At 44.4% G+C, this 26,837-nt stretch overlaps 1 protein-coding gene across 4 annotated transcripts in view; it reads right to left on the bottom strand.

Moving 5' to 3' along the window:
* HDAC5 (histone deacetylase 5) overlaps positions 1-26,837 on the bottom strand; it is a 421,662-nt gene that overhangs the window by 64,844 nt on the left and 329,981 nt on the right. For all 4 annotated transcript variants that reach the window (XM_053700081.1, XM_053700076.1, XM_053700085.1 and 1 more), the window contains 2 exons: positions 15,139-15,271; positions 14,759-14,892 (listed from right to left, as the gene is read on the bottom strand). In XM_053700081.1, the coding sequence (XP_053556056.1) occupies positions 14,759-14,892; positions 15,139-15,271 (267 nt within the window). The remainder of the gene's footprint in view (positions 1-14,758; positions 14,893-15,138; positions 15,272-26,837) is intronic.

Below are 26,837 nucleotides of genomic sequence, written 5' to 3'. Positions count from 1 at the left end.
GTTAGGGGTTAATACATTTATTATAGTTGCGGTGGGCTCCGGGAGCGGCGGTTTAGGGGTTAATATGTATAGAGTAGCTTGCGGTGGGCTCCGGGAGCGGCGGTTTAGGGGGTAATAACTTTATTTAGTTGCGGCGGTGTAGGGGGGGTCAGATTAGGGGTGTTTAGACTCGGGGTACATGTTAGGGTGTTAGGTGTAGACAGCTCCCATAGAAATCAATGGGATGTCTGTCAGCAGCGAACTTGTACTTTCGCTATGGTCAGACTCCCATTGATTCCTATGGGATCCGCCGCCTCCAGGCTGGCGATTTGAAAACCAGGTACGCTGGGCCGTAAAAGTGCCGAGCGTACCTGCTAGTTTTTTGATAGCTAGCAAAAGTAGTGAGAATGTGCCGCACTTGTGTGCGGAACATCTGGAGTGACGTAAGAATCGATCTGTGTCGGACTGAGTCCGGCGGATCGAAGCTTACGTCACAAAATTCTACTTTTGCCTGTCTCGAGCCTTTGATAACTAAGGCGTATCAGCCTCGCCACAAATACGCTGCGGAATACGCAGCGTATTTGAGGTTGACGGCTTGATAACTAGGCCCCCATGAGTAGCCCTTGGATTCACACAAATAGAGATATTTACACCACATTTTATGGTAAATCTTTCTAGTTACAGGCTTATGAGCCTGAATCATGGTCTCTATAACTGAGTCAGAAAAAGGAAAAAGGGAACCTTGAAGTAGAAGGTCCTTCCACAACGAAAGTCTCTGAAGTGGAAGATCTGACATGCCCACCAGGACTGCATACCAACTGATGAAGTAGGTAAGCGAGACAGAAATTCCAAGGTACCGCCAGAGCGTCTATCAGTACAGCCTGAGGGTTCCTTGACCTCAACCCGTACCTCGGAAACATGGTATTCTGTCAAGAAGCCATGAGATCCAATTGCAACTGACCTGCACTTCAGGAATGTGGGTTACTGACAGATAGCAATTGTGGAACTCCGCCCACTTAACGATCTTGGCTACCTCTGTCATGGCCAAGAAAACTCTGAGTTCCTGACGGATGATGTAAGCCATTGATGTTATATTGCCCTACTGTAACCTGATGACCCAGGCCGAAGATAACTGAGGCCATGCTAGGAGAGGAAGAAAATTGCTTTAAATTCCAGACAGTTTATTGGTAGAACAGACTCCAAACAGGTCCATGTTCCCTGCTCTTAGAGACCCCCAAACTACTCCCCAGCCCTAAAGGCTGGCATCTGTTGACACAATCACCCAGGAAAAACTGCGAAAACCAGTTCACTGGAAAAAAAAGACCAAAGTAGAGAATCCCTTGTCTCCTGCTCCGCCAGAAACCGCGGACACAGCTCCGCATAATCTCCGTTCCCCTACCTGCTGCACACTGGGGTGGAAGCGAGAGAACAGGATGATGTCCATTACCGCTACCATCAGCCCAATTACCTCCATACACTGAGCCCCTTAAGGCCGAGGAGAGGACTGAAGTGCTAGGCAAGAATCAATCGAAAATCCTTGATTTCCTGGCTACTGTCCGACTTCATAGACGAGGAGACTACTTTAATTTTGAAATAAGGAACTCTTTTCCAAATTCACCTGCCATCCATGAGACCGCAGGAAAAATAATCACATTTCCTTGCGTGATATTGTTTGATGAAAGGAAGGCGTCTGAACCAGAATTTTGTCCAGAGAAGGTGCCACAGCAATTCCCCACAATCGGAGCACCCCCGCAGGGATCCCAGAACCATTGTAAAACACCTTGCGAGCACACGTTCAGGGTGCAAATAGCTGCAGCTGGTTTCAAACTGCAAACCTTCGCTTGCTAGGCAGCTAAGCTAACCATCAGGCTACTACAGCTGGCTAGAAAATTCTGGGAGCTGTGGCAAGGTCAAAGAACGAGCCAAGAACTGGAAGAGTTTGTCTAGAAAGGCAAACTTTAGAATTTGTAAATTCCTAGTGGATGGAAAAAATGGAATGGTAGATTCCATCGTAAAGGACGTCACTCTGAGAAAGTTATTTAGACTCTTGATATCTAAAATTGTACTGAAGGTTCCCTCCTACTTGGGAACCCCAAACAGATTGGACTAGAATCCCAGATCCCGTTCCTATCTTGGACCAGGAACTATCACTCCCAGGTTGGAGAGGCTCTGTAGACAGTGTAAGAATGCCTCTCCTTTTGTCTGGTCTGCAGAGAATCTTGAAGGCAGAAACCAGTCCCTGGGAGGAAAAGTACTGAACTATAGTTTGTATCCCTTGGACACAATGACTACTGCCCAGGGATCTTGCACCTCTCGAACCCTAGCCTGAGCGAAGAAGAAAGCCTGCCCCTCCAAGATCACTCCGGATCGGGTGCAGGCCCTTCATGCTGTCTTTGATTTAACAGCAGGCTTCTTGGATTGCTTCCCCTATTCCAAGACTGATTGGGTCTCTTGGAAGGCTTAGACCACTCCTGCTTGTAAGAGGGAATGCAAGGATTTCCTTTTAAATTTTGAAAGGATCGAAAATACTCTGACTTCCTTTTGATCTCAAAAGTCTAGACTTAGATGAGACATCCGCAGACCCAAATATTAATTATAACGCTCTGCGGACAATATGGCAAAGCCTGAAATCTTAGCTCCCAGCTTAATGATCCTAAGGGAAGCATCTGTAATGAAGGAGTTGGCTACCTTCAGAGCCTTTACCCTATCCTGGATTTCTGCGAGACCGGTGTCTGTCCGAATAGAATCAGAGAACGCATTCAAACCAGTATGCCGCCGCACTGGTGACAGTAACAATACAAAAGAAAAAGGATGGAAGCTCTCCAATATGCCAAATTTATTTCTTTATTTGAATAATTGCAGAGTCAAACAACCACGACGTTTCGGGGTAATGTGCCGCTAAACACATGTTTAAGGGGCACATTAGCCCGAAACGTCGTGGAGCTATTTAATAGCTTTGCTGTGGTGCTCTTTGCCGCCTCCTGCTGACCAGGAGGTGAATATCCCATTAGTAATTAAGATGATCCGTGGACTCATCGTGTCTTAAAAAAAGAAACATTTGTTCCCTTACAAATCCCTCTTATGCTACAATCCTATGTATGAATCTAGTTCAGCATCTATCAGGATTACCACTATTTTATCCTCTGTAATCCCTAAAGTAATTTGCTACCTCCTGTACAATAGTATGTGCTTTCACAGGTTTCCAGGTTTTTATGCATTTCCCCATATTGATGATTTCTATTCACACCACCTCCATTTGCATATTCTCTCCTTGTTCACCAAGTGACATGCTATCCATGTTCCTCTACTAAAATAGTCTCTAAGCTCCCTTGTAAAGTTCTCCCCATGCTCCTCCAGGGAAATGCACTCCTCATGCTCCCATAGTAGACTGCTTTCCCCTGATGCTACAATAACATCTCCTCCCATTCCCCATTGATGCATTCCTGCTGATCTACCACGAGATATGGTTCTCTGCTACCCATGTGACATGGAGGCCTAATAAGCAATGTATAAATTAGACAAGTGAGGAACCTTCACCACTTAAATCACTCATAAATTATTTTTTATCCTTCTGGAGATACAGCCTCCAGAATTGTAAACGAAGTAGAGACTGTTCAAAAAGAAGGTTGCTAAAATGGCACATGGTTTAAAACATACAAGGTAAGACTTCATTACTTTAATATGTATAACTTACAGGAGAGAAGAGAGATACATGATATAATAATAAATGTAATAAAGCAGATAAGTACATTTTCTTTTTTTAAATAGCTACACCTGGGATATGCATGTTAATTATTTACACTTCAGAAAGAAATGAGGTCAATATCAGTGGGCTTTCTGGTTCTTATCTGTTGTCAAAACAGAATTTATGCTTACCTGATAAATTACTTTCTCCAACGGTGTGTCCGGTCCACGGCGTCATCCATAACTTGTGGGAATATTCTCCTCCCGAACAGGAAATGGCAAAGAGCACAGCAAAAGCTGTCCATATAGTCCCTCCCAGGCTCCGCCCCCCCAGTCATTCGACTGACGGACAGGAGAAAAAAAGGAGAAACTATAGGGTGCCGTGGTGACTGTAGTTAAAGAAAGAAATTTATCAAACCTGATTAAAAAACCAGGGCGGGCCGTGGACCGGACACATCGTTGGAGAAAGTAATTTATCAGGTAAGCATAAATTCTGTTTTCTCCAACATTGGTGTGTCCGGTCCACGGCGTCATCCATAACTTGTGGGAACCAATACCAAAGCTTTAGGACACGGATGAAGGGAGGGAGCCAATCAGGTTACCTAAACAGAAGGCACCACGGCTTGCAAAACCTTTCTCCCAAAAATAGCCTCCGAAGAAGCAAAAGTATCAAATTTGTAGAATTTGGCAAAAGTGTGCAGAGAAGACCAAGTCGCTGCCTTACATATCTGATCAACAGAAGCCTCGTTCTTGAAGGCCCATGAGGAAGCCACAGCCCTAGTAGAGTGAGCTGTGATTCGTTCAGGAGGCTGCCGTCCGGCAGTCTCGTAAGCCAATCGGATGATGCTTTTCAGCCAAAAGGAAAGAGAGGTAGCAGTAGCTTTTTGAACTCTCCTCTTGCCAGAATAAACGACAAACAGAGAAGACGATTGTCTGAAATCCTTTGTTGCTTCTAAATAGAACTTTAAAGCACGGACTACATCTAAATTGTGTAACAAACGTTCCTTCTTTGAAACTGGATTCGGGCACAAAGAAGGCACAACTATTTCCTGGTTAATATTCTTGTTGGAAACAACTTTTGGAAGGAAACCAGGTTTAGTACGTAAAACAACCTTATCTGAATGAAACACCAGATAGGGCGGATTACACTGCAGAGCAGATAATTCAGAAACTCTTCTCGCAGAAGAAATAGCAACCAAAAACAGAACTTTCCAAGATAACAACTTGATATCTATGGAGTGTAAGGGTTCAAACGGAACCCCTTGAAGAACTGAAAGAACTAAATTTAGACTCCAGGGAGGAGTCAAAGGTCTGTAAACAGGCTTGATCCTGACCAAAGCCTGAACAAAAGCTTGAACATCTGGCACAGCTGCCAGTCGTTTGTGTAACAAGACAGATAAAGCAGAAATCTGTCCTTTTAGAGAACTCGCTGATAATCCCTTATCCAAACCTTGGAGAAAGGAAAGGATCCTAGGAATTTTAATCTTACTCCATGAGAATCCCTTGGATTCACACCAACAGATATATGTTTTCCATATTTTATGGTAAATCTTTCTAGTCACAGGTTTTCTGGCTTGTACCAGAGTATCTATCACAGAATCCGAAAACCCACGCTTAGATAACATCAAGCGTTCAATTTCCAAGCCGTCAGCTGGAGAGAAACTAGATTTGGATGTTCGAATGGACCTTGTACTAGAAGATCCTGTCTCAAAGGTAGCTTCCATGGTGGAGCCGATGACATATTCACCAGGTCTGCATACCAAGTCCTGCGTGGCCACGCAGGAGCTATCAAAATCACAGAGGCCTTCTCCTGTTTGATCCTGGCTACCAGCCTGGGAATGAGAGGGAACGGTGGAAACGCATAAGCTAGGTTGAAGGTCCAAGGCGCCACTAATGCATCCACTAGAGTCGCCTTGGGATCCCTGGATCTGGACCCGTAGCAAGGAACCTTGAAGTTCTGACGAGACGCCATCAGATCCGTGTCTGGAATGCCCCATAATTGGGTCAATTGGGCAAATACCTCCGGGTGGAGTTCCCACTCCCCCGGATGGAAGGTCTGACGACTCAGATAATCCGCCTCCCAGTTTTCCACTCCTGGGATGTGGATCGCAGATAGGTGGCAGGAGTGATCCTCCGCCCATTTGATGATTTTGGTCACCTCTCTCATCGCCAGCGAACTCCTTGTTCCCCCCTGATGATTGATGTAAGCAACAGTCGTCATGTTGTCTGATTGGAATCTTATGAATCTGGCCTTTGCTAGTTGAGGCCAAGCTCTGAGAGCATTGAATATCGCTCTCAGTTCCAGAATGTTTATCGGGAGAAGGGACTATTCCCTGGACCATAGACCCTGAGCTTTCAGGGAATCCCAGACCGCGCCCCAGCCTAATAGACTGGCGTCGGTCGTGACGATGGCCCACTCTGGTCTGCGGAAGCTCATTCCCTGGGACAGGTGATCCTGGGTCAGCCACCAACGGAGTGAGTCTCTGGTCTTCTGATCTACTTGAATCATTGGAGACAAGTCTGTATAGTCCCCATTCCACTGTTTGAGCATGCACAGTTGTAATGGTCTTAGATGAATTCGCGCAAAAGGAACTATGTCCATTGCTGCAACCATCAACCCTACTACTTCCATGCACTGAGCTATGGAAGGCCGTAGAACAGAGTGAAGAACTTGACAAGCGTTTAGAAGCTTTGACTTTCTGACATCTGTAAGGAAAATCTTCATTTCTAAAGAATCTATTATCGTCCCCAAGAAGAGAACTCTTGTTGACGGAGACAGGGAACTTTTTTCTATGTTCACCTTCCACCCGTGAGATCTGAGAAAGGCCAGAACGATGTCTGTGTGAGCCTTTGCCTTTGAAAGAGACGACGCTTGTATTAGAATGTCGTCCAAGTAAGGTGCCACTGCAATGCCCCTTGGTCTTAGAACCGCTAGAAGGGACCCGAGTACCTTTGTGAAAATCCTTGGAGCAGTGGCTAGCCCGAATGGGAGAGCTACAAACTGGTAATGTTTGTCCAGAAAGGCGAACCTTAGGAACTAATGATGATCTTTGTGGATAGGAATATGTAGATACGCATCCTGTAGATCCACGGTAGTCATAAATTGACCCTCCTGGATTGTAGGTAGAATCGTTCGAATAGTTTCCATTTTGAACGATGGCACTCTGAGAAATTTGTTTAGAATCTTTAAATCCAGAATTGGTCTGAAGGTTCCCTCTTTTTTGGGAACTACAAACAGATTTGAGTAAAACCCCAGTCCTTGTTCCACAGTTGGAACTGGGTGTATCACTCCCATCTTTAACAGGTCCTCTACACAATGTAAGAATGCCTGTCTCTTTATTTGGTTTGAAGATAAACGAGAGATGTGGAACCTTCCCCTTGGGGGTAGTTCCTTGAATTCTAGAAGATAACCCTGAGAGACTATTTCTAGTGCCCAGGGATCCTGAACATCTCTTGCCCAGGCCTGAGCAAAGAGAGAGAGTCTGCCCCCTACTAGATCCGGTCCCGGATTGGGGGCTACCCCTTCATGCTGTCTTGGTAGCAGCAGCAGGTTTCTGTTTACCCTTGTTCCAGCCTTGCATCGGTTTCCAAGCTGGTTTGGTCTGGGAAGCATTACCCTCTTGTCTAGAGGCTGCAGAGTTGGAGGCCGGTCCGTTCCTGAAATTGCGAAAGGAACGAAAATTGGATTTATTCTTAGCCTTGAAAGGCCTATCTTGTGGGAGGGCATGGCCCTTACCCCCAGTGATATCTGAAATAATCTCTTTCAATTCTGGCCCAAAGAGGGTCTTACCTTTGAAAGGGATATTAAGCAATTTTGTCTTGGAAGATACATCCGCTGACCAAGATTTTAGCCAGAGCGCTCTGCGCGCCACAATTGCAAACCCTGAATTTTTCGCCGCTAATCTAGCTAACTGCAAAGCGGCATCTAAAATAAAGGAATTAGCTAACTTAAGTGCGTGAATTCTGTCCATAACCTCCTCATACGGAGTCTCTCTACTGAGCGACTTTTCTAGTTCTTCGAACCAGAACCACGCTGCTGTAGTGACAGGAATAATACACGAAATAGGTTGAAGGAGGTAACCTTGCTGTACAAAAATCTTTTTAAGCAAACCCTCCAATTTTTTATCCATAGGATCTTTGAAAGCACAATTGTCCTCAATAGGAATGGTCGTGCGTTTGGCTAGTGTAGAAACTGCCCCCTCGACCTTAGGGACTGTTTGCCATAAGTCCTTTCTGGGGTCGACCATAGGAAATAATTTCTTAAATATAGGAGGAAGGACAAAAGGTATGCCAGGCTTCTCCCACTCCTTATTCACTATGTCCGCCACCCGCTTGGGTATTGGAAAAGCGTCGGGCTGCACCGGGACCTCTAGGAACTTGTCCATCTTGCACAATTTTTCTGGGATGACCAAGTTGTCACAATCATCCAGAGTAGATAGCACCTCCTTAAGCAGTGCACGGAGATGCTCTAATTTAAATTTAAATGTCACAACATCAGGTTCTGCCTGCTGAGAAATTCTTCCTGAATCAGAAATTTCCCCATCTGACAAAACCTCCCTCATAGCCACTTCAGATTGGTGTGAGGGTATGACAGAGCAATTATCATCAGCGCCCTCCAGCTCTACAGTGTTTAAAACAGAGCAATCGCGCTTTCTCTGAAATGTAGACACAGAAGGAGATGATGTAGAACTATGTCTACTCCCTTCATCTGATGAATCATCTTGGGCAACTTTACTATCTGTGGCAGTACTGTCCTTACTTTGTGTGGACGCTATGGCACAATTATCACATATATTTGAAGGGGGAGACACTTTGGCTTCCATACACACAGAACATAGTCTATCTGAAGGCACAGACATGTTAAACAGGCTTAAACTTGTCAATAAAGTACAAAAACTGTTTTAAAACAAAACCGTTACTTTATGTGTAATGTTGTTCGGGACAAACCCCTATGACTCTCCCCCCTTCTTAAGAGTTTTTCCCCATGCAGCTTCAGCTTTGTACATTATTACGTGAGGACAGCTGATCCGGGACACTACTGGTTCTTGCTATTGTTACTTTATACCAACCCGAAATTGTTTTTAATATGTTTTTTGTTGTGCTTGTTGTTCAAGTTTGCACCTAACCTGACTCTCGTTTTTAGGTATGAAAATTGTTGCACAGTTGCGTATTCTCATGCTAGACAGGTTTAAGTAAGTAAAATACTAATGTTCATATTACCTGATGGAATGAGCTCCGTCGGGCTGATCTTTCCCCTACTGTCTCTTTTTTTTCACTTCCCTCTCCCTCTTTGGAAATACTTGGCTGACTGTAACGTTACCAGGCATTCTCCTTTCTTTCCTGTTTTTCATTCTTACTCCCCCCCCAGGACCCACTCCCTTTCCCTCCCTCGCCACCTTTGCTTCCCTAGGTTATTCAAATTTTGTTTTTATTTATCTTAGTTATTGTTTATCCAGTTTTTTCAGTACTATAGTCGTGTACAGAACAGCTCTTTTTGTCTACTCATAATAATTGAAATCCATATTTAACATACCAGTTACATTTAGGTTATACCATCATACTATCTAGATATCTATGGAATCCCCTGTAACAGTCAGTCGCTTTACTTTAGCCACACAAAATGTTAAGGGCTTCTTGGCCCCAAAGAAGCGCTCCATAGCTTTTCATGATTTTTACAAGAAACACTTGGATGTGGTAATGATCCAAGAAACACATTTTAAAAAGACCAATGAACCCACTTTGTCCCAGTTTTATTACGACCAACATTTCCTGTGTTCTGGCCCCTCTAGACATAATGGGGTGGGCATCTCCTTCCGAAAGGGTACACCCTTTAAACTGCTACAAAAATTTAAAGATCAAGAGGGTAGAGTATTGATTTTAGTGGGATTGTATTATGGGAGACCTCTAACTTTTGCAAACATATATGCCCCCAATCGACCCTCTCCCTCCTTCTTTCGGAGAGTTACTAATCACATAATTGACATATCTAAGGGGCCAATATTTTTAGGGGGCGACTTCAACTACCCCATCAGTCCTCTACTTGATACATCTTCTGGTAGTTCCTATTTGTGTAATAGACAAATAAAGGCTAACTGGCAGGCAATTAGTGCAATCCCTCTCATTGACACTTGGAGAATGACTCACCCCACTACAAGAGACTACACTTTTTTTTCCAACCCTCAGCGCTCCTATACCCGGTTAGATTATATCTTCTGCGACCAAAGTACCTTGACCACTTTAATAGACTCTAGATTACACCACACCACCTGGTCGGACCATAGCATGGTAAGCTCCACATTTAGATGGACGGCAAAACCAATTCACCAACAACATTGGAAACTTAACGACCACATTTTCTCTGACCCGATAACCACCATTGATATAATTGAAAAAACTGAGGAGTTTTTCTCCTTTAATGACCCTTCCTCCACCTCGGCCATTAACAACTGGGAAGCATATAAATGTTTCATCAGAGGACTGATCATGAGTCATACACACAGACTGCGGAAGCAGAGAATGGCACAATACTTATCCCTTACCGCAGACTTTCAAAAATGCGAATTAGCGCTAAAACGAAACCCTCAGTCCCCACAGCTTCTAGCACAATCACATCAGGCTAGGGAGGCCCTTAACCAACACTTAGTTAAAAATGCACATATGCGAGCCCTTACACAGAAAGCTAGGTTTTTCACTGAAAGCAATAAAGCTGGACGTCTCCTGGCCCGATCCCTTTAAAAGAAAAGATATAAATCATTCATTGCTAAAATCTCTGATGCCACAGGTGCTTCTTTCACAGCTAGCACAGATATTGCCAACCAGTTTGCAAAATACTATTCTTCCCTATATAATCTCCCGACCCCTAATACAGATACAAAACTCCACCGGATACATGAGTATCTCTCGCAAGTCCACTTGCCCACTATTTCAGAGGAAGTTGGCAGGTCTTTGGACTCCCAATTTTCCCTACAGGAGCTGCTCATAGCCATAAAAAATCTCCCCCAGGGGAAAGCTCCCGGCCCAGATGGATTCTCCCCCAAATTCTATCACCTGCTTAAAACTCAACTAAGCCCCCATTTGTTGCAAATGTACAATTCTATAGACGAAGGGTGCAATTTTACGGAAACTCTCCTAGAGGCCACAATATCAGTACTCCCCAAACCAGGAAAAAATATAGAACAAGTCACTAGCTATCGCCCAATTTCCCTGATAAATGTCGATATCAAGCTGTATGCAAAGCTCCTAGCAACTAGATTAAATAAAATACTCCCCACCCTCATCCACACAGACCAGGTTGGTTTTGTCCCTGAGAGAGAGGCTAAGGATAACACCATCAGAGTCTTGCAAACCATATTCACCGCCAACTCTTTTAGAACACCTCTAGCCCTACTCTCCACAGACGCTGAGAAGGCCTTTGACAGGGTGGACTGGGATTTTCTCTGGGCCACGCTGTCAAAGTATGGATTCTCTGATACTTTAATAACTCGTATACAAGCATTATATCATAACCCATCAGCCAAAATCAACACTAACAGTACGCTATCACAAAAAATACTTATTAAAAATGGTACACGTCAGGGATGCCCACTCTCTCCCCTACTCTTCGCTATGGCGGTGGAGGCCTTTGCAACAAGAATTAGAGAAAACACCCAAATTCAGGGATTCGCCTTTGCTGAGTCCCATCAGAAGAGTCTGCTCTATGCTGACGACATTATATTTACTATCTGCTCCCCGACTACATCTCTACCTGCCCTTCTCACTGAACTGGAGGATTATAGGAGAGTCTCGAATTTCTCCATCAATATGGAGAAATCCATGCTGATTCCATTAAACCTGACGGAAGCAGATCTCCACTTTATCTCCACCCACACCTCTTTTCAGATCACAAATAAACTGCGCTACTTAGGTTTAGATATCACCCCCCAACACACAGACTTATTTGACCTTAATTACATTCCACTTCAGGAACAATCCCGAATTATGCTTGAGGCATGGCAGAAACAAGGTCATCTCTCCTGGTTAGGTCGGATTAATGCAATAAAAATGTCTCTCCTTCCTAAATTTCTATATCTGTTTCAGACCCTCCCTTTAGATCTGCCCTCTGGATATTTAACAAGGCAGCAAAAATTGTTTGAGTCCTTTGTCTGGGCAAGACGGAGGACTAGGGTTTCCAAACACACATTGTACCTAAGCAGAGAAGATGGCGGTCTGGGGGCTCCAGACCTGCTTGCCTACTACCGCGCAGCCCACATCGCACGCATCACTGCATGGAAACATGCTCAACCCAATAAGCCTTGGGTACAGCTGGAAACTCACCTAGCAGGTAACCATAATCTTGGAGACCTGTGCTGGGTTCCACCCAAGTGTAGGCCCCCTACGGTATACACAAATTACTTTGTTGCTGCTACGCTACGGACATGGGATAAAGTTTTGACTGTTGACAAAAGACTATCAAGCCAAATATCCCCGCTTACACCCCTCTTAAATAACAAAGTCCTATTGCAGGCAGGTAGCATACCCACTCCGCATATAGCTGACTCCCCTTCTAATGTCCCAGTACACATGATTTTAAGCAAAGGGCTAGTTCGTCCCCAGGCGGAGATCTCGCAACTGCTGGGGCCCCCATTCCACCTCTGGTTCCCATATCTCCAGGTGCGGCATGCCATCATTTCCAGCCCTCATAAATCTGCACTCACCAGACCACTCACCCCCTTTGAGACGCTTTGTGGTACCCCCTCTATATCTAGATCTCATATCTCCATAATTTACAGATTACTTAGAGGTTCTTTCCCCACCAAACGGCCATCTTTTATTGCCAAATGGGAAAAAGAGTTGGACATCAATATAACAGACACTCAGTGGAGCCGAATATTCTCTGAGACTAAAAAGTCATCACTGTCACTAGCTATTGTGGAAATGAATTACAAACTGCTCTCTAGGTGGTATTTGACCCCACATCGTCTGCATAGCATATTTCCCAATTCCTCTCCCCTATGTTGGAGGCGTTGCGGAGGTAGAGGCACTCTATCCCACATTTGGTGGTCCTGTCCCCTCTTGCAAAACTACTGGGAATGCATAGCTAAAAGTATAACCACTATCTTGGGCTTCTCAGTCACTCTATCCCCCGCCATGGTATTACTAAATAACACTCCAAGCATCCCATGTATATATAGGAAAAAGCTTCTACAGTGCATGCTTAATTGCGCTAAACGCCTGATACCAAGATTCTGGAAAAAATGTCAAACACCTGATTTCATGATGTGGGAGAGGGAGGTAACTCATGTCCTAGCCCTGGAAAAAATCCATTATACTTTCTTGGGAAAACAAGACTTTATTGCTGATATATTATTCATATGGGAACAAAGGTAAAGCATTTTTCATTTCATTGTAGTATGCATAAAAATGTAACGATTGTAATGAGTATAGTTGATTGGTGCACGGATGTCTAGATTTCCATGGTTGTTTTTCAAATTCTGCGCACGTCTATCTTTGTCTTCATCTTAAGATGTATATGTAAACACTGGATTCAATGGTTATTTGTTATTCCTGATGCAAGAATAAATTTTATATGTTATTGTTGTAAAAACTTAATAAAAACTATTTAATACAAAAAACAAAACCGTTACTGTCTCTTTAAATTTTAAACAGGGCACACTTTATTACTGAATATGTGAAAAACTATGAAGAAATTGTTCAATTTTAACCAAATTTTCACCACAGTGTCTTAAAGCATTCAAAGCATTGCACCCCAAATTTCAGGCTGTTAACCCTTAAAATGTGGAAACCGGAGCCTTTTACAGTTTTAACCCTCTTACAGTCCCAGCCCCAGCCTTTGCTGCGACTTCACCAAACCCAGGGGAGTATACGATACCAAATGAAGCCTTCTAGGAACCTTTTCAACTAATACCAGACCCACACACATGCAGCTGCATGTATTGCTCTCAAAAGTAACTTCGCAGTAATGGCGCGAAAATGAGGCTCTGCCTACTACAGAGAAGGCCCTTCCTGACTGAGAAGGTGTCTAAACCAGTGCCTGACGTAAAAAAACGTTCCCCACAGTTATAAAGTGTGAATTTCAACATCAAACTGTATAAAATGCCTAAATAAAGCAATCGATCTAGCCCATAAAAGTGTCTACCAGTTTTATAGCCCATATTAAGCCCTTTATTCTGTTTGAGACTAAGAAAATGGCTTACCGATCCCCATGAGGGGAAAAATGACAGCCTTCCAGCATTACACAGTCTTGTTAGAAATATGGCTAGTCATACCTTAAGCAGAAAAGTCTGCCAACTGCTCCCCCCAACTGAAGTTATCTCATCTCAACAGTCATGTGTGGGAACAGCAATCGATTTTAGTTACTGCTGCTAAAATCATACTCCTCTCACAAACAGAACTCTTCATCTTTTTCTGTTTCAGAGCAAATAGTACATACCAGCACTATTTTAAAATAACAAACTCTTGATAGTAGAATAAAAACTACAACTAAACACCACATACTCTTCACCATCTCTGTGGAGATGCTACTTGTTGAGAGCGGCAAAGAGAATGACTGGGGGGCGGAGCCTGGGAGGGACTATATGGACAGCTTTTGCTGTGCTCTTTGCCATTTCCTGTTGGGGAGGAGAATATTCCCACAAGTTATGGATGACGCCGTGGACCGGACACACCAATGTTGGAGAAAATCTATTTTTCTATTATCTTTCAGTAACATGTCCCCCTTTTGCTCAACAAGTGACATGTCCTCTGTTACTCATATGACATCCTTCAGTGACATGCCATCTCTGTAATCCTTCAATTGCATGTTCTCCCCATGCTCTCCCACTGACACGTTCTCCCTTTGTTCTCCTAATGATATGCTTTCTTCATCCTTTAGATAGAAGCTTTTCTCTGCTACCCATATGATATGTTTCCTGAATTCCCAAGGTTATATGTCATTCCACTTCTTTCCTTACTACTCCACAAGTGACTTGTTTACCTCAACTCCCCAATATGACATATTCCTCCTGGTTCTTCAATTTCTTTTTTATCAGGCAACCCAGTCAGTTTAAAGGTAAATCTTATCACTCTACAAACTGTTATTAGCCCTGCTTCTACACACCTGACATTTGCCCAACAGGCCTGTCTCTTGCAAACGTGACCAGATACTCTGGATCCTCCCAGCATGTTCTGGATGGTTATTGGTATCACCACATGTGCACTGGTGTTTCAGCATGAGAGTGTCATACACCAAGCCTGGCAGAGAAGGAAAGAAAGGAAAGCGATTTCACTATACTTACTGTGCATACAGATGCCTTAAACTGGATATAATTCATATACATTCCAGAGTTCTCTCTGCACATAATTTGTACACACAAGTCCCACTACATAATGTATTGCAGAATCAAGTTACATAGTACGTAATTTGCTTAAACACAAATCACATTGTACGTTTGTACATACATTTGTGGAACAGCATTGTGTTAACGTGTGTAGCCTCACCTGTGGTGCAGAGCGTCCTGCGACGTGGCTCCGTGCTGCATGTAGAGAGAGGGGCAGCGGGCGAGGATTGGGTGCGACTGAGAGCTGTGTGTGGGATAGAGCCCTGATACAGGGGTACAGCATCTGGAAACAGCTAGGAGAGAGAAAACATATATTAAATAGTGCAAGGGAAGGCGGAAAGAGGGGAATTATGTAAATGTAACAAAAAGAAAGCAAGACAGGAGGAAAGACAAAAGCTGATAAAGTTACAGGAGAGAGTCAATGGGAGGCAAATGCATTCGGCATAAGAAAGAGCAAGAGAGAGAGAAAAAGAAACAAGACAGACAAAGCAAACTATAAAGATATAATCTATGAATGCAAGAAAATAAAACAGTGAAGAAGAGAGAAATTAAAGGGACATAATACTCATATGCTAAATCACTTGAAACTGATGTAGTATAACTGTAAAAAGCTGACAGGAAAATATCACCTGAGCATGTAAAAAGGAAGTCACAATCTCCTCAGCTCAGCATAGTAAGTTCTGTGTAAAAAGTTATACTCAGCTGCTCCCAGCTGCAGGTAAAAAAAATAAAAAACTAAGAAATGAACAGCAGCCAATCAGCATCAGAAGTGCTGAGGTCATGAACTCTTTTACTGTGATCTCATGAGATTTGACTTAACTCTAATGAGATTTCATTGTTACACTGAATAGGGAAATAAGATGAGAGTGCACGAGGCTCATCCTTTCAGCTGTCCCGGGACAGACATACTAATATGCTGCTTAGAAATCCTTTACAATGGGATGTAGCTACTGAGAAACTTTTGAGGTAAAATATATTTCTATTTTACATAGAGATGTTCAGGTGATATTTTCTAGTCAGCTTTTTACAGCTATACTGCATTACTTTCAAGTGTTTAAACATTTGGGTATTATGGCCCTTTAAGGGGGTGTGAGAGACCAGGGGAGGTAGAGAAAAAGAAACAAGAAAACGATCCAATGGTGGTCATCAAATGGTGTAATTTATTTCAAAAGCGGTAAACAGCAACACATCATACATGATACAGCAGGTCAGGTAAACATCCTATGCGTTTCATGCCGCCAGGCACTTCATCAGGGATAGTGAATACACTCCTCCTCCATTTTATAGGGTATACAATTGTGTCAATTTGCAATCAGTTTTAAGGTGCAAAGGTAATCGTAGTTCAAGTGATACAATCTTTTCAAAACTTTATATAGAATAAAAGTATCAGTATTCGGCCGCAAAATATTTCTTACTATATTTGTCCTCTCATTAAGCAAACACAAATTTCTATGGGCAAACAAATTAAAATCTCAGAGAATAGTAAAAGTGATGACAGTGCATTACGGCACAGAATATCAACCCTTAATATTCCAAATATAAGAAAATAAACGTATAATATAACGTGTCTATTTCGTAAACATATACATAGGGTTACAAAATCTATTACAGTACTGTAATGCAAAAGTCAGCATATATATTTGTCTGTGGTCAAGCGAGGAAACCGCAGCCAAAAAAATGAAACCAGTATTCTACACAAACACACACAAATTACAAACACTTTATATTATACGTTTTTTTTTCCATATATTTTGAATATTAAAGGTTGATATTCTGTGCCGTAATGCACTGTCAACTACGATTACCTGTGCACCTGAACACTGATTGCAAATTGTATACCCTATAAAATGGAGTGTATTCACTATCCTTGACAAAGTGCCTGTCAGCATGAAACGCGTAGGGTGTTTACCTGACCTGCTGTATCACGTATGATGTGTTGCTGTTTACCGCTTGTGAAATAAATTACACCATTTGATGACCACCATTGGATCGTTTTTTTTTTTAATTTTGAGTATCGTTTTTGATAAGAGGCTGGGACACCTCTTCACGATCCTGCAAATGCCGTTGTCTTTTCAACCTGGGAACCGAACTTCCGGATGGGTCACGTGACCGTTGCCGAGTGAAGCGTTAGTGAGAGGAGCCTGGTTTGGGTGGTTTGGGCTGTCAGCGTCTTCTGCTATAGTGTAGAGCTCGGAGGGAGATTTACTACCTTACTGCATAATACACGGGAGGTCATCACGGTCCCAAGGTACTTTCACTTCTTACTTAAGTATAATAACACTTTGAAAAGCGATTGATGCTTTATACTGGATTGAACGTTGCATATAATATATGTACCGGAGTTGCCTAATCACTGCTTGGGCTCGATGAGAGTTTACTATTGAGACTGAGCTTCTTTACTTATAATCAGTTCAGTCCTTTATCCTGCAGCGATAATCTTTTTTGTTTGAACGAGGTAGAGAAAAAGACTAGGGGCTAGATTACAAGTGGAACGCTATTTAGTTCTTTCACTATAGTGCTAACTGCGCTAGAAATAAACATGAAAAAGAAAATTTATGCTTACCTGATAAATGTATTTCTTTTTTGACACGATGAGTCCACGGATCATCTCTATTACTAATGGGATATTCACTTCCTGGTCAACAGGAGGCGGCAAAGAGCCCCACAGCAGAGCTGTTAAATAGCTTCTCCCTTCCCTCCTACTCCAGTCATTCGTCCGAAGTTAGGAAGAGAAAGGAAAAGCCAAGGTGCAGAGGTGACTGAAGTTTATAATAACCCTCAACCTATCGTTCAAGAAACAGGGCGGGCCGTAGACTCATCGTGTCAAAAAGAAATACATTTATCAGGTAAGCATAAATTTTCTTTTCTTTTTTATGACACGATGAGTCCATGGATCATCTCAATTACTAATGGGATCCAATACCCAAGCTAGAGTACACAGATGATACGGGAGGGACAAGACAGGGCACCTAAACGGAAGGCACCACTGCTTGAAGAACCTTTCTCCCAAAAGCGGCCTCAGCCAAGGCAAAAGTGTCAAACTTGTAAAACTTTGTAAAAGTGTGAAGAGAGGACCAAGTACCAGCCTTGCAAATCTGTTTCACAGAAGCTTCGTTTTTGAATGCCTATGAAGAAGCAACAGCCCTCGTGGAATGAGCTGTAACCTTCTCAGGAGGCTGATGTCCAGCAGTCTCATATGCAAAGCGTATGATACTCTTTAACCAAAAAGAAAGAGAAGCAGCCGTAGCTTTCTGTCCCTGTCCGGAGAAAATTACAAATAAAGAAAAAGACTGACGAAAGTCCTTTGTCGCCTGTCAGTAAAATTTCAAAGCACGGACCACATCCAAATTGTGCAGAAGTCGCTCCTTCTGAGAAGAAGGATAAGGACACAGAGAAGGAACAACAATCTCCATATTAATGTTCCGATCAGAAACAACCTTAAGAAGAAATCCTAGTTAAGTACGTAAAACCACCTTATCTGAATGGAAAATCGGATAAGGAGACTCATACTGTAATGCCGAGAGTTCTGATACTCTTCGAGCAGAAGAAATAACAACAAGAAACAAAACTTTCCAAGATAACAACTTAATATCTAAGGAATGCATAGGCTCAAACGGAGCCCCCTGAAGAACTTTGAGAACTAAATTTAGACTCCAAGGAGGAGTAACAGATTTAAACAGGTCTGATCCTGACCAAAGCCTGACAAAATGATTGTACATCTGGAACATCTGCCAGACGTTTGTGTAACAAAATAGACAAGGCAGATATTTGACCCTTTAAAGAACTTGCTGACAGACCTTTCTCTAAACCTTCTTGAAGAAAGGACAAAATTCTAGGAATTCTAATTCTACTCCCGGAGTAGCCCTTGGATTTACACCAAAAAAGGTATTTACGCCAAACCTTATAGTAAATCCTTCTCGTTACAGGTTTACGAGCCTGTATCATGGTCTCAATGACCGAATCAGAAAAACCCCGCTTGGATACATTTAAGCGTTCAATCTCCAAGCAGTCAACTTCAGAGAAACTAGGTTCGAGTGAAGGAAAGGACCTTGAATTAGAAGGTCCTTCCTCAACGGAAGTCTCCAATGTGGCAGAGATGACATTTCTACCAGATCTGCATACCATATCCTGCGAGGCCAAGCCGGAGCAATTAGGATCACTGACACCCTATCCCGCTTGATTCGAACAATTACTCGAGGAAAAAGTGCAAACGGAGGAAATAGGTATGCAAAACTGAAGGTCCAAGGGACTGCCAGAGCATCTATCATTTCCGCCTGGAGGTCTCTGGACCTCGAACCGTATCTCGGGAGCTTGGCATTCTGACAAGATGCCATTAGGTCTAATTCCGGCTGACCCCATTTGAGAATCAGACTGGAGAAAACCTCCGGATGAAGTTCCCCCTCACTTTGCCACTTCCTATCACTAACCCAGGCAAAGAGAATGACTGGGGTGGGAGGGAAGGGAGGAGCTATTTAACAGCTCTGCTGTGGTGCTCTTTTCCGCCTCCTGTTGACCAGGAGATGAATATCCCATTAGTAATAGAGATGATCCATGGACTTATCGTGTCTTAAAAAAGAAATATGAATATTTCACATTCCAATGTTCTGCAGAATATGTTCTTTTTATTCATAAATACATAATTATTTAAAGTGAATGTCAACTTTCATGACAAAGTGCCCGTTTTTTAAAAAAACTATTAAAAACAGGGGCACTTTCATTCATGAAAGTTTGCATTGCACCGGATTTTACAAATACTTACCTTCTTCTTCTGAAACTCCGGATCGCAGATCCCACGTACTTTGTCAGCAATGATGAAACCGGCTCTCTCCAATCACGGCTTCCCTCTGGTGAGGCCACGCCGTGTTAGGAGGAAGCTGGTTTCATCATTGCTGTGTAAGTACAGTAGGAAGAAACAGACGGGGGGATTGGTGATCCGGCGTTTCAGGAGAAGAAGGTATTTGAAAAATCCGGTGCAATGTAAACTTTTGTGAATGAAAGTGCCCCTGTTTTTAATAGTTTGTTTTAAAAACCGGGCACTTTCTCTTGTAAGTTGACATTCCCTTTAATTGAAATATTTACAGTAAATACATAGTTAAACCCTTTATTAAATAGGAATATTGCATAAATGTTTTTTCATGTTTTCATGTACTTAACTGCAAAGGCCTCTAATGCACTTATATACATGTGTATATATGTGTACATATGTATTAATGTGTTTATATGTATATATATATGTCTGTAAATACATATAAATATATAAATACATATGTTTACATATATATTATTATTATTATTATTATTATTATACTTTATTTATGAAGCGCCATCATATTCCGCAGCGCTGTCCATGGATACAGATCGTTTAAATAAAACAATAGTATAAAACTTCTAAGATATACACATACACACACACATATTTAGTATATGTATGTATCTCAATGTTAAAGTCCTTCGCCTGCCTTTTTTTTTTTTTTCTAACACCTGAGACCTCATATCTTTGAGTGAAAACAAGGAAGAAATGAAGGAGATCCGGTACTTCTTGGTGCACTTTTAAGAAACACGGCTTTATTGGCAAGTAAAAACAGGTAACAACAGCTCCAACAATTCACTCATTGCAGCAGACAACAGCACAGGATGGTGGTCACTAACGCTCATATATTTGTGCCCTTATAACTTTTTTATTAGATGGTGTTATGAGTGTAACTATACTTTGTAATGTATTTTTGTGACACTTTTATGTTTTGAAAAACAGTTAACACAGCTCTGAGGATGCAGTAATCATTCTAGCATAAATCACGATGGCATTTACTTTCAACTTATAATAGCAGCGCAATTTAAGGATTGCGAAAACCTGATATTGCTTGCGTGCAAACGTTTGCGCTCCACTCGTAATCTGACCCTAGATAAAATGAAGAAGAGAAAGCACAGGGGTGTTGGAAGGGAGAAAATAGGGGCAATCATAATACATCGGACCATATTCCAGCTGCCCTATCCAGTCTTCAAAGTTCATTTATATGGGAATATAGCACCATTCCAAGAAAGCAACTAAACACCCAAAGGGGATAGGCAAAAAGGACAAGAGGAAACACTAGAACACATCTTTATTCACTGCTTGTCTCAAAGCTCTCCTTACAAATATCTCCCTTTCTTCTGCCTTTCTCTACCTACAGTTGCCCTCTACAAACAGAATCTGAAAGAAGGGGGTCATTGCAGGTCTGAGTCACAGAGTGGGGGGAGGGAAAGGATGAGTCAGAGTGGGAAGGGAGATGAGTTTGATTCATGTGTGACTCATACACTGCTCTTATCAATGAACTGCGCAACACAAACAGACTATTCCTCCAGAGTATCCCTATAAGACCAATTTCCACCACTCCCCCACAGCACAGAATCAAATTGACCCAAGTACAGCATCAATCCATTCCCAAACCACCATCACTGCTTATCATCATTTATTTTCCAATAAAGCACCAAACTAATCTGATTCCTTCACCCCCTCCACACACTATTCCTTAGCCCCCACACAGCATCCTCTGCTTCCCTACACACAGCATCCTCTGCTTCCCTACACACAGCATCCCTTACCCCCCCCCCCCCCCACAGCATCCTCTGCTTCCCTACACACAGCATTCCTTATCCCCTACTCACACAGCATCCTCTCCTCCCCTACACACAGTATTCCTTACCCCCCACACAGCATCCTCTGCTCCTCTACACACAGTATTCCTTACCCCCCCACACAGCATCCTCTGCTCCTCTACACACAGTATTCCTTACCCCCCACACAGCATCCTCTGCTCCTCTACACACAGTATTCATTACCCCCCACACAGCATCCTCTGCTCCTCTACACACAGTATTCATTAGCCCCCACACAGCATCCTCTCCTCCCCTACACACAGTATTCCTTACTCCCCACACAGCATCCTCTGCTCCTCTACACACAGTATTCCTTACCCCCACACAGCATCCTCTGCTCCTCTACACACAGTATTCCTTACCCCCCACACAGCATCCTCTGCTCCTCTACACACAGTATTCCTTACTCCCCACACAGCATCCTCTGCTCCTCTACACACAGTATTCATTAGCCCCCACACAGCATCCTCTCCTCCCCTGCACACAGTATTCCTTAGCCCCCACACAGCATCCTCTGCTCCTCTACACACAGTATTCCTTACCCCCACACAGCATCCTCTCCTCCCCTACACACAGTATTCCTTAGCCCCCACACAGCATCCTCTCCTCCCCTACACACAGCATTCCTTACCCCCACACAGCATCCTCTGCTCCCCTACACACAGCATTCCTTACCTCCCACACAGCATCCTCTGCTCCTCTACACACAGTATTCCTTACCCTCACACAGCATCCTCTGCTCCTCTACACACAGTATTCCTTACCCCCACACAGCATCCTCTGCTCCTCTACACACAGTATTCCTTACCCCCACACAGCATCCACTGCTCCTCTACACACAGTATTCCTTACCCCCCCACACAGCGTCCTCTGCTCCTCTACACACAGTATTCCTTACCCTCACACAGCATCCTCTGCTCCTCTACACACAGTATTCCTTACCCCCACACAGCATCCTCTGCTCCTCTACACACAGTATTCCTTAGCCCCCACACAGCATCCTCTGCTCCTCTACACACAGTATTCCTTACCCTCACACAGCATCCTCTGCTCCTCTACACACAGTATTCCTTACCCCCACACAGCATCCTCTGCTCCTCTACACACAGTATTCCTTAGCCCCCACACAGCATCCTCTGCTCCTCTACACACAGTATTCCTTACCCCCACACAGCATCCTCTGCTCCTCTACACACAGTATTCCTTAGCCCCCACACAGCATCCTCTGCTCCTCTACACACAGTATTCCTTACCTCCCACACAGCATCCTCTGCTCCTCTACACACAGTATTCCTTACCCCACACACAGCGTCCTCTGCTCCTCTACACACAGTATTCATTAGCCCCCACACAGCATCCTCTGCTCCTCTACACACAGTATTCATTAGCCCCCACACAGCATCCTCTGCTCCTCTACACACAGTATTCCTTACCCCCACACAGCATCCTCTGCTCCTCTACACACAGTATTCCTTACCCCCCCCTCTCACACAGCATCCTCTGCTCCTCTACACACAGTATTCCTTACCCCCACACAGCATCCTCTGCTCCTCTACACACAGTACTCCTTACCTCCCACACAGCATCCTCTGCTCCTCTACACACAGTATTCATTAGCCCCCACACAGCATCCTCTGCTCCTCTACACACAGTATTCCTTACCCCCACACAGCATCCTCTGCTCCTCTACACACAGTATTCCTTAGCCCCCACACAGCATCCTCTGCTCCTCTACACACAGTATTCCTTACCCCCACACAGCATCCTCTACTCCTCTACACACAGTATTCCTTACCCCCACACAGCATCCTCTGCTCCTCTACACACAGTATTCCTTACCTCCCACACAGCATCCTCTACTCCTCTACACACAGTATTCCTTACCTCCCACACAGCATCCTCTACTCCTCTACACACAGTATTCCTTACCTCCCACACAGCATCCTCTGCTCCTCTACACACAGTATTCCTTACCTCCCACACAGCATCCTCTGCTCCTCTACACACAGTATTCCTTACCTCCCACACAGCATCCTCTACTCCTCTACACACAGTATTCCTTACCTCCCACACAGCATCCTCTACTCCTCTACACACAGTATTCCTTACCTCCCACACAGCATCCTCTGCTCCTCTACACACAGTATTCCTTACCTCCCACACAGCATCCTCTGCTCCTCTACACACAGTATTCCTTACCCCCCCCCCCCCCATTTACACAGCATCCTCTGCTCCTCTACAGACAGTATTCCTTATCCCCTGCTCACGCAGCATCCTCTGCTCCTCTACACACAGTATTCCTTACCCCCCACACAGCGTCCTCTGCTCCTCTACACACAGTATTCCTTACCTCCCACACAGCATCCTCTACTCCTCTACACACAGTATTCCTTAGCCCCCCCCCATTTACACAGCATCCTCTGCTCCTCTACAGACAGTATTCCTTATCCCCTGCTCACAAGCATCCTCTGCTCCTCTACAGACAGTATTCCTTATCCCCTGCTCACACAGCATCCTCTGCTCCTCTACACACAGTATTCCTTACCCCCCGCTCACCCAGCATCCTCTGCTCCTCTACACACAGTATTCCTCACCCCCCACACAGCATCCTCTACTCCCCACACAGTATTCCTTACTCCTCACACAGCATCCTCTGCTCCTCTACACACAGTATTCCTTACCCCCACACAGCATCCTCTGCTCCTCTACACACAGTATTCCTTACTCCCCACACAGCATCCTCTGATCCTCTACACACAGTATTCCTTACCCCCCACACAGCATCCTCTGCTCCTCTACACACAGTATTCCTTAGCCCACACACAGCGTCCTCTGCTCCTCTACACACAGTATTCCTTACCCCCCACACAGCATCCTCTGCTCCTCTACACACAGTATTCCTTACCCCCCACACAGCATCCTCTGTTCCTCTACACACAGTATTCCTTACCTCCCACACAGCATCCTCTGCTCCTCTACACACAGTATTCCTTACTCCCCACACAGCATCCTCTGCTCCTCTACACACAGTATTCCTTACCCCCACCCTCTCACACAGCATCCTCTGCTCCTCTACACACAGTATTCCTTACCTCCCACACAGGATCCTCTACTCCTCTACACACAGTATTCCTTACTCTCCACACAGCATCCTCTGCTCCTCTACACACAGTATTCCTTACCTCCCACACAGCATCCTCTGCTCCTCTACACACAGTATTCCTTACCTCCCACACAGCGTCCTCTACTCCTCTACACACAGTATTCCTTACCTCCCACACAGCATCCTCTGTTCCTCTACACACAGTATCCCTTACCTCCCACACAGCATCCTCTGCTCCTCTACACACAGTATTCCTTACCTCCCACACAGCATCCTCTGCTCCTCTACACACAGTATTCCTTACCCCCCCCCATTTACACAGCATCCTCTGCTCCTCTACAGACAGTATTCATTATCCCCTGCTCACAAGCATCCTCTGCTCCTCTACAGACAGTATTCCTTATCCCCTGCTCACACAGCATCCTCTGCTCCTCTACAGACAGTATTCATTATCCCCTGCTCACAAGCATCCTCTGCTCCTCTACAGACAGTATTCCTTATCCCCTGCTCACACAGCATCCTCTGCTCCTCTACAGACAGTATTCCTTATCCCCCGCTCACCCAGCATCCTCTGCTCCTCTACACACAGTATTCCTTACCCCCCACACAGCATCCTCTGCTCCTCTACACACAGTATTCCTTAGCCCACACACAGCGTCCTCTGCTCCTCTACACACAGTATTCCTTAGCCCCCACACAGCATCCTCTGCTCCTCTACACACAGTATTCCTTACTCCCCACACAGCATCCTCTGCTCCTCTACACACAGTATTCCTTACCCCCCACACAGCATCCTCTGCTCCTCTACACACAGTATTCCTTAGCCCACACACAGCGTCCTCTGCTCCTCTACACACAGTATTCCTTACCCCCCACACAGCATCCTCTGCTCCTCTACACACAGTATTCCTTACTCCCCACACAGCATCCTCTACTCCTCTACACAGAATATTCCTTATCCCCCACACAGCATCCTCTGCTCCTCTACACACAGTATTCCTTAGCCCACACACAGCGTCCTCTGCTCCTCTACACACAGTATTCCTTACCCCCCACACAGCATCCTCTGCTCCTATACACACAGTATTCCTTAGCCCACACACAGCGTCCTCTGCTCCTCTACACACAGTATTCCTTACCCCCCACACAGCATCCTCTGCTCCTCTACACACAGTATTCCTTACCCCCCACACAGCATCCTCTGCTCCTCTACACACAGTATTCCTTACCTCCCACACAGCATCCTCTACCCCTCTACACACAGTATTCCTTACTCCCCACACATCATCCTCTGCTCCTCTACACACAGTATTCCTTACCCCCCCCCCTCTCACACAGCATCCTCTGCTCCTCTACACACAGTATTCCTTACCCCCAACACAGCATCCTCTGCTCCTCTACACACAGTATTCCTTACCTCCCACACAGGATCCTCTACTCCTCTACACAGAGTATTCCTTACTCCCCACACAAGATCCTCTGCTCCTCTACACACAGTATTCCTTACCTCCCACACAGCATCCTCTGCTCCTCTACACACAGTATTCCTTACCCCCCACACAGCATCCTCTGCTCCTCTACACACAGTATTCCTTACCCCACACACAGCATCCACTGCTCATCTACACACAGTACTCCTTACCTCCCACACAGCATCCTCTACTCCTCTACACACAGTATTCCTTACCTCCCACACAGCATCCTCTGCTCCTCTACACACAGTATTCCTTACCTCCCACACAGCATCCTCTACTCCTCTACACACAGTATTCCTTACCCCCCACACAGCATCTTCTGCTCCTCTACACACAGTATTCCTTACCTCCCACACAGCATCCTCTACTCCTCTACACACAGTATTCCTTACCTCCCACACAGCATCCTCTGCTCCTCTACACACAGTATTCCTTACCCCCACACAGCATCCTCTGCTCCTCTACACACAGTATTCCTTAGCCCCCACGCAGCATCCTCTGCTCCTCTACACACAGTATTCCTTACCTCCCACACAGCATCCTCTTCTCCTCTACACACAGTATTCCTTACCCCCCCACACAGCATCCTCTGCTCCTCTACACACAGTATTCCTTACCTCCCACACAGCATCCTCTACTCCTCTA

Source organism: Bombina bombina, chromosome 1 (genome assembly GCF_027579735.1).
Source record: "Bombina bombina isolate aBomBom1 chromosome 1, aBomBom1.pri, whole genome shotgun sequence".
Classification (NCBI taxonomy): Eukaryota; Metazoa; Chordata; class Amphibia; order Anura; family Bombinatoridae; genus Bombina; species Bombina bombina.
Note: the sequence above shows the minus strand (reverse complement) of the source record. Positions and strands in the feature narration are given on the sequence as shown.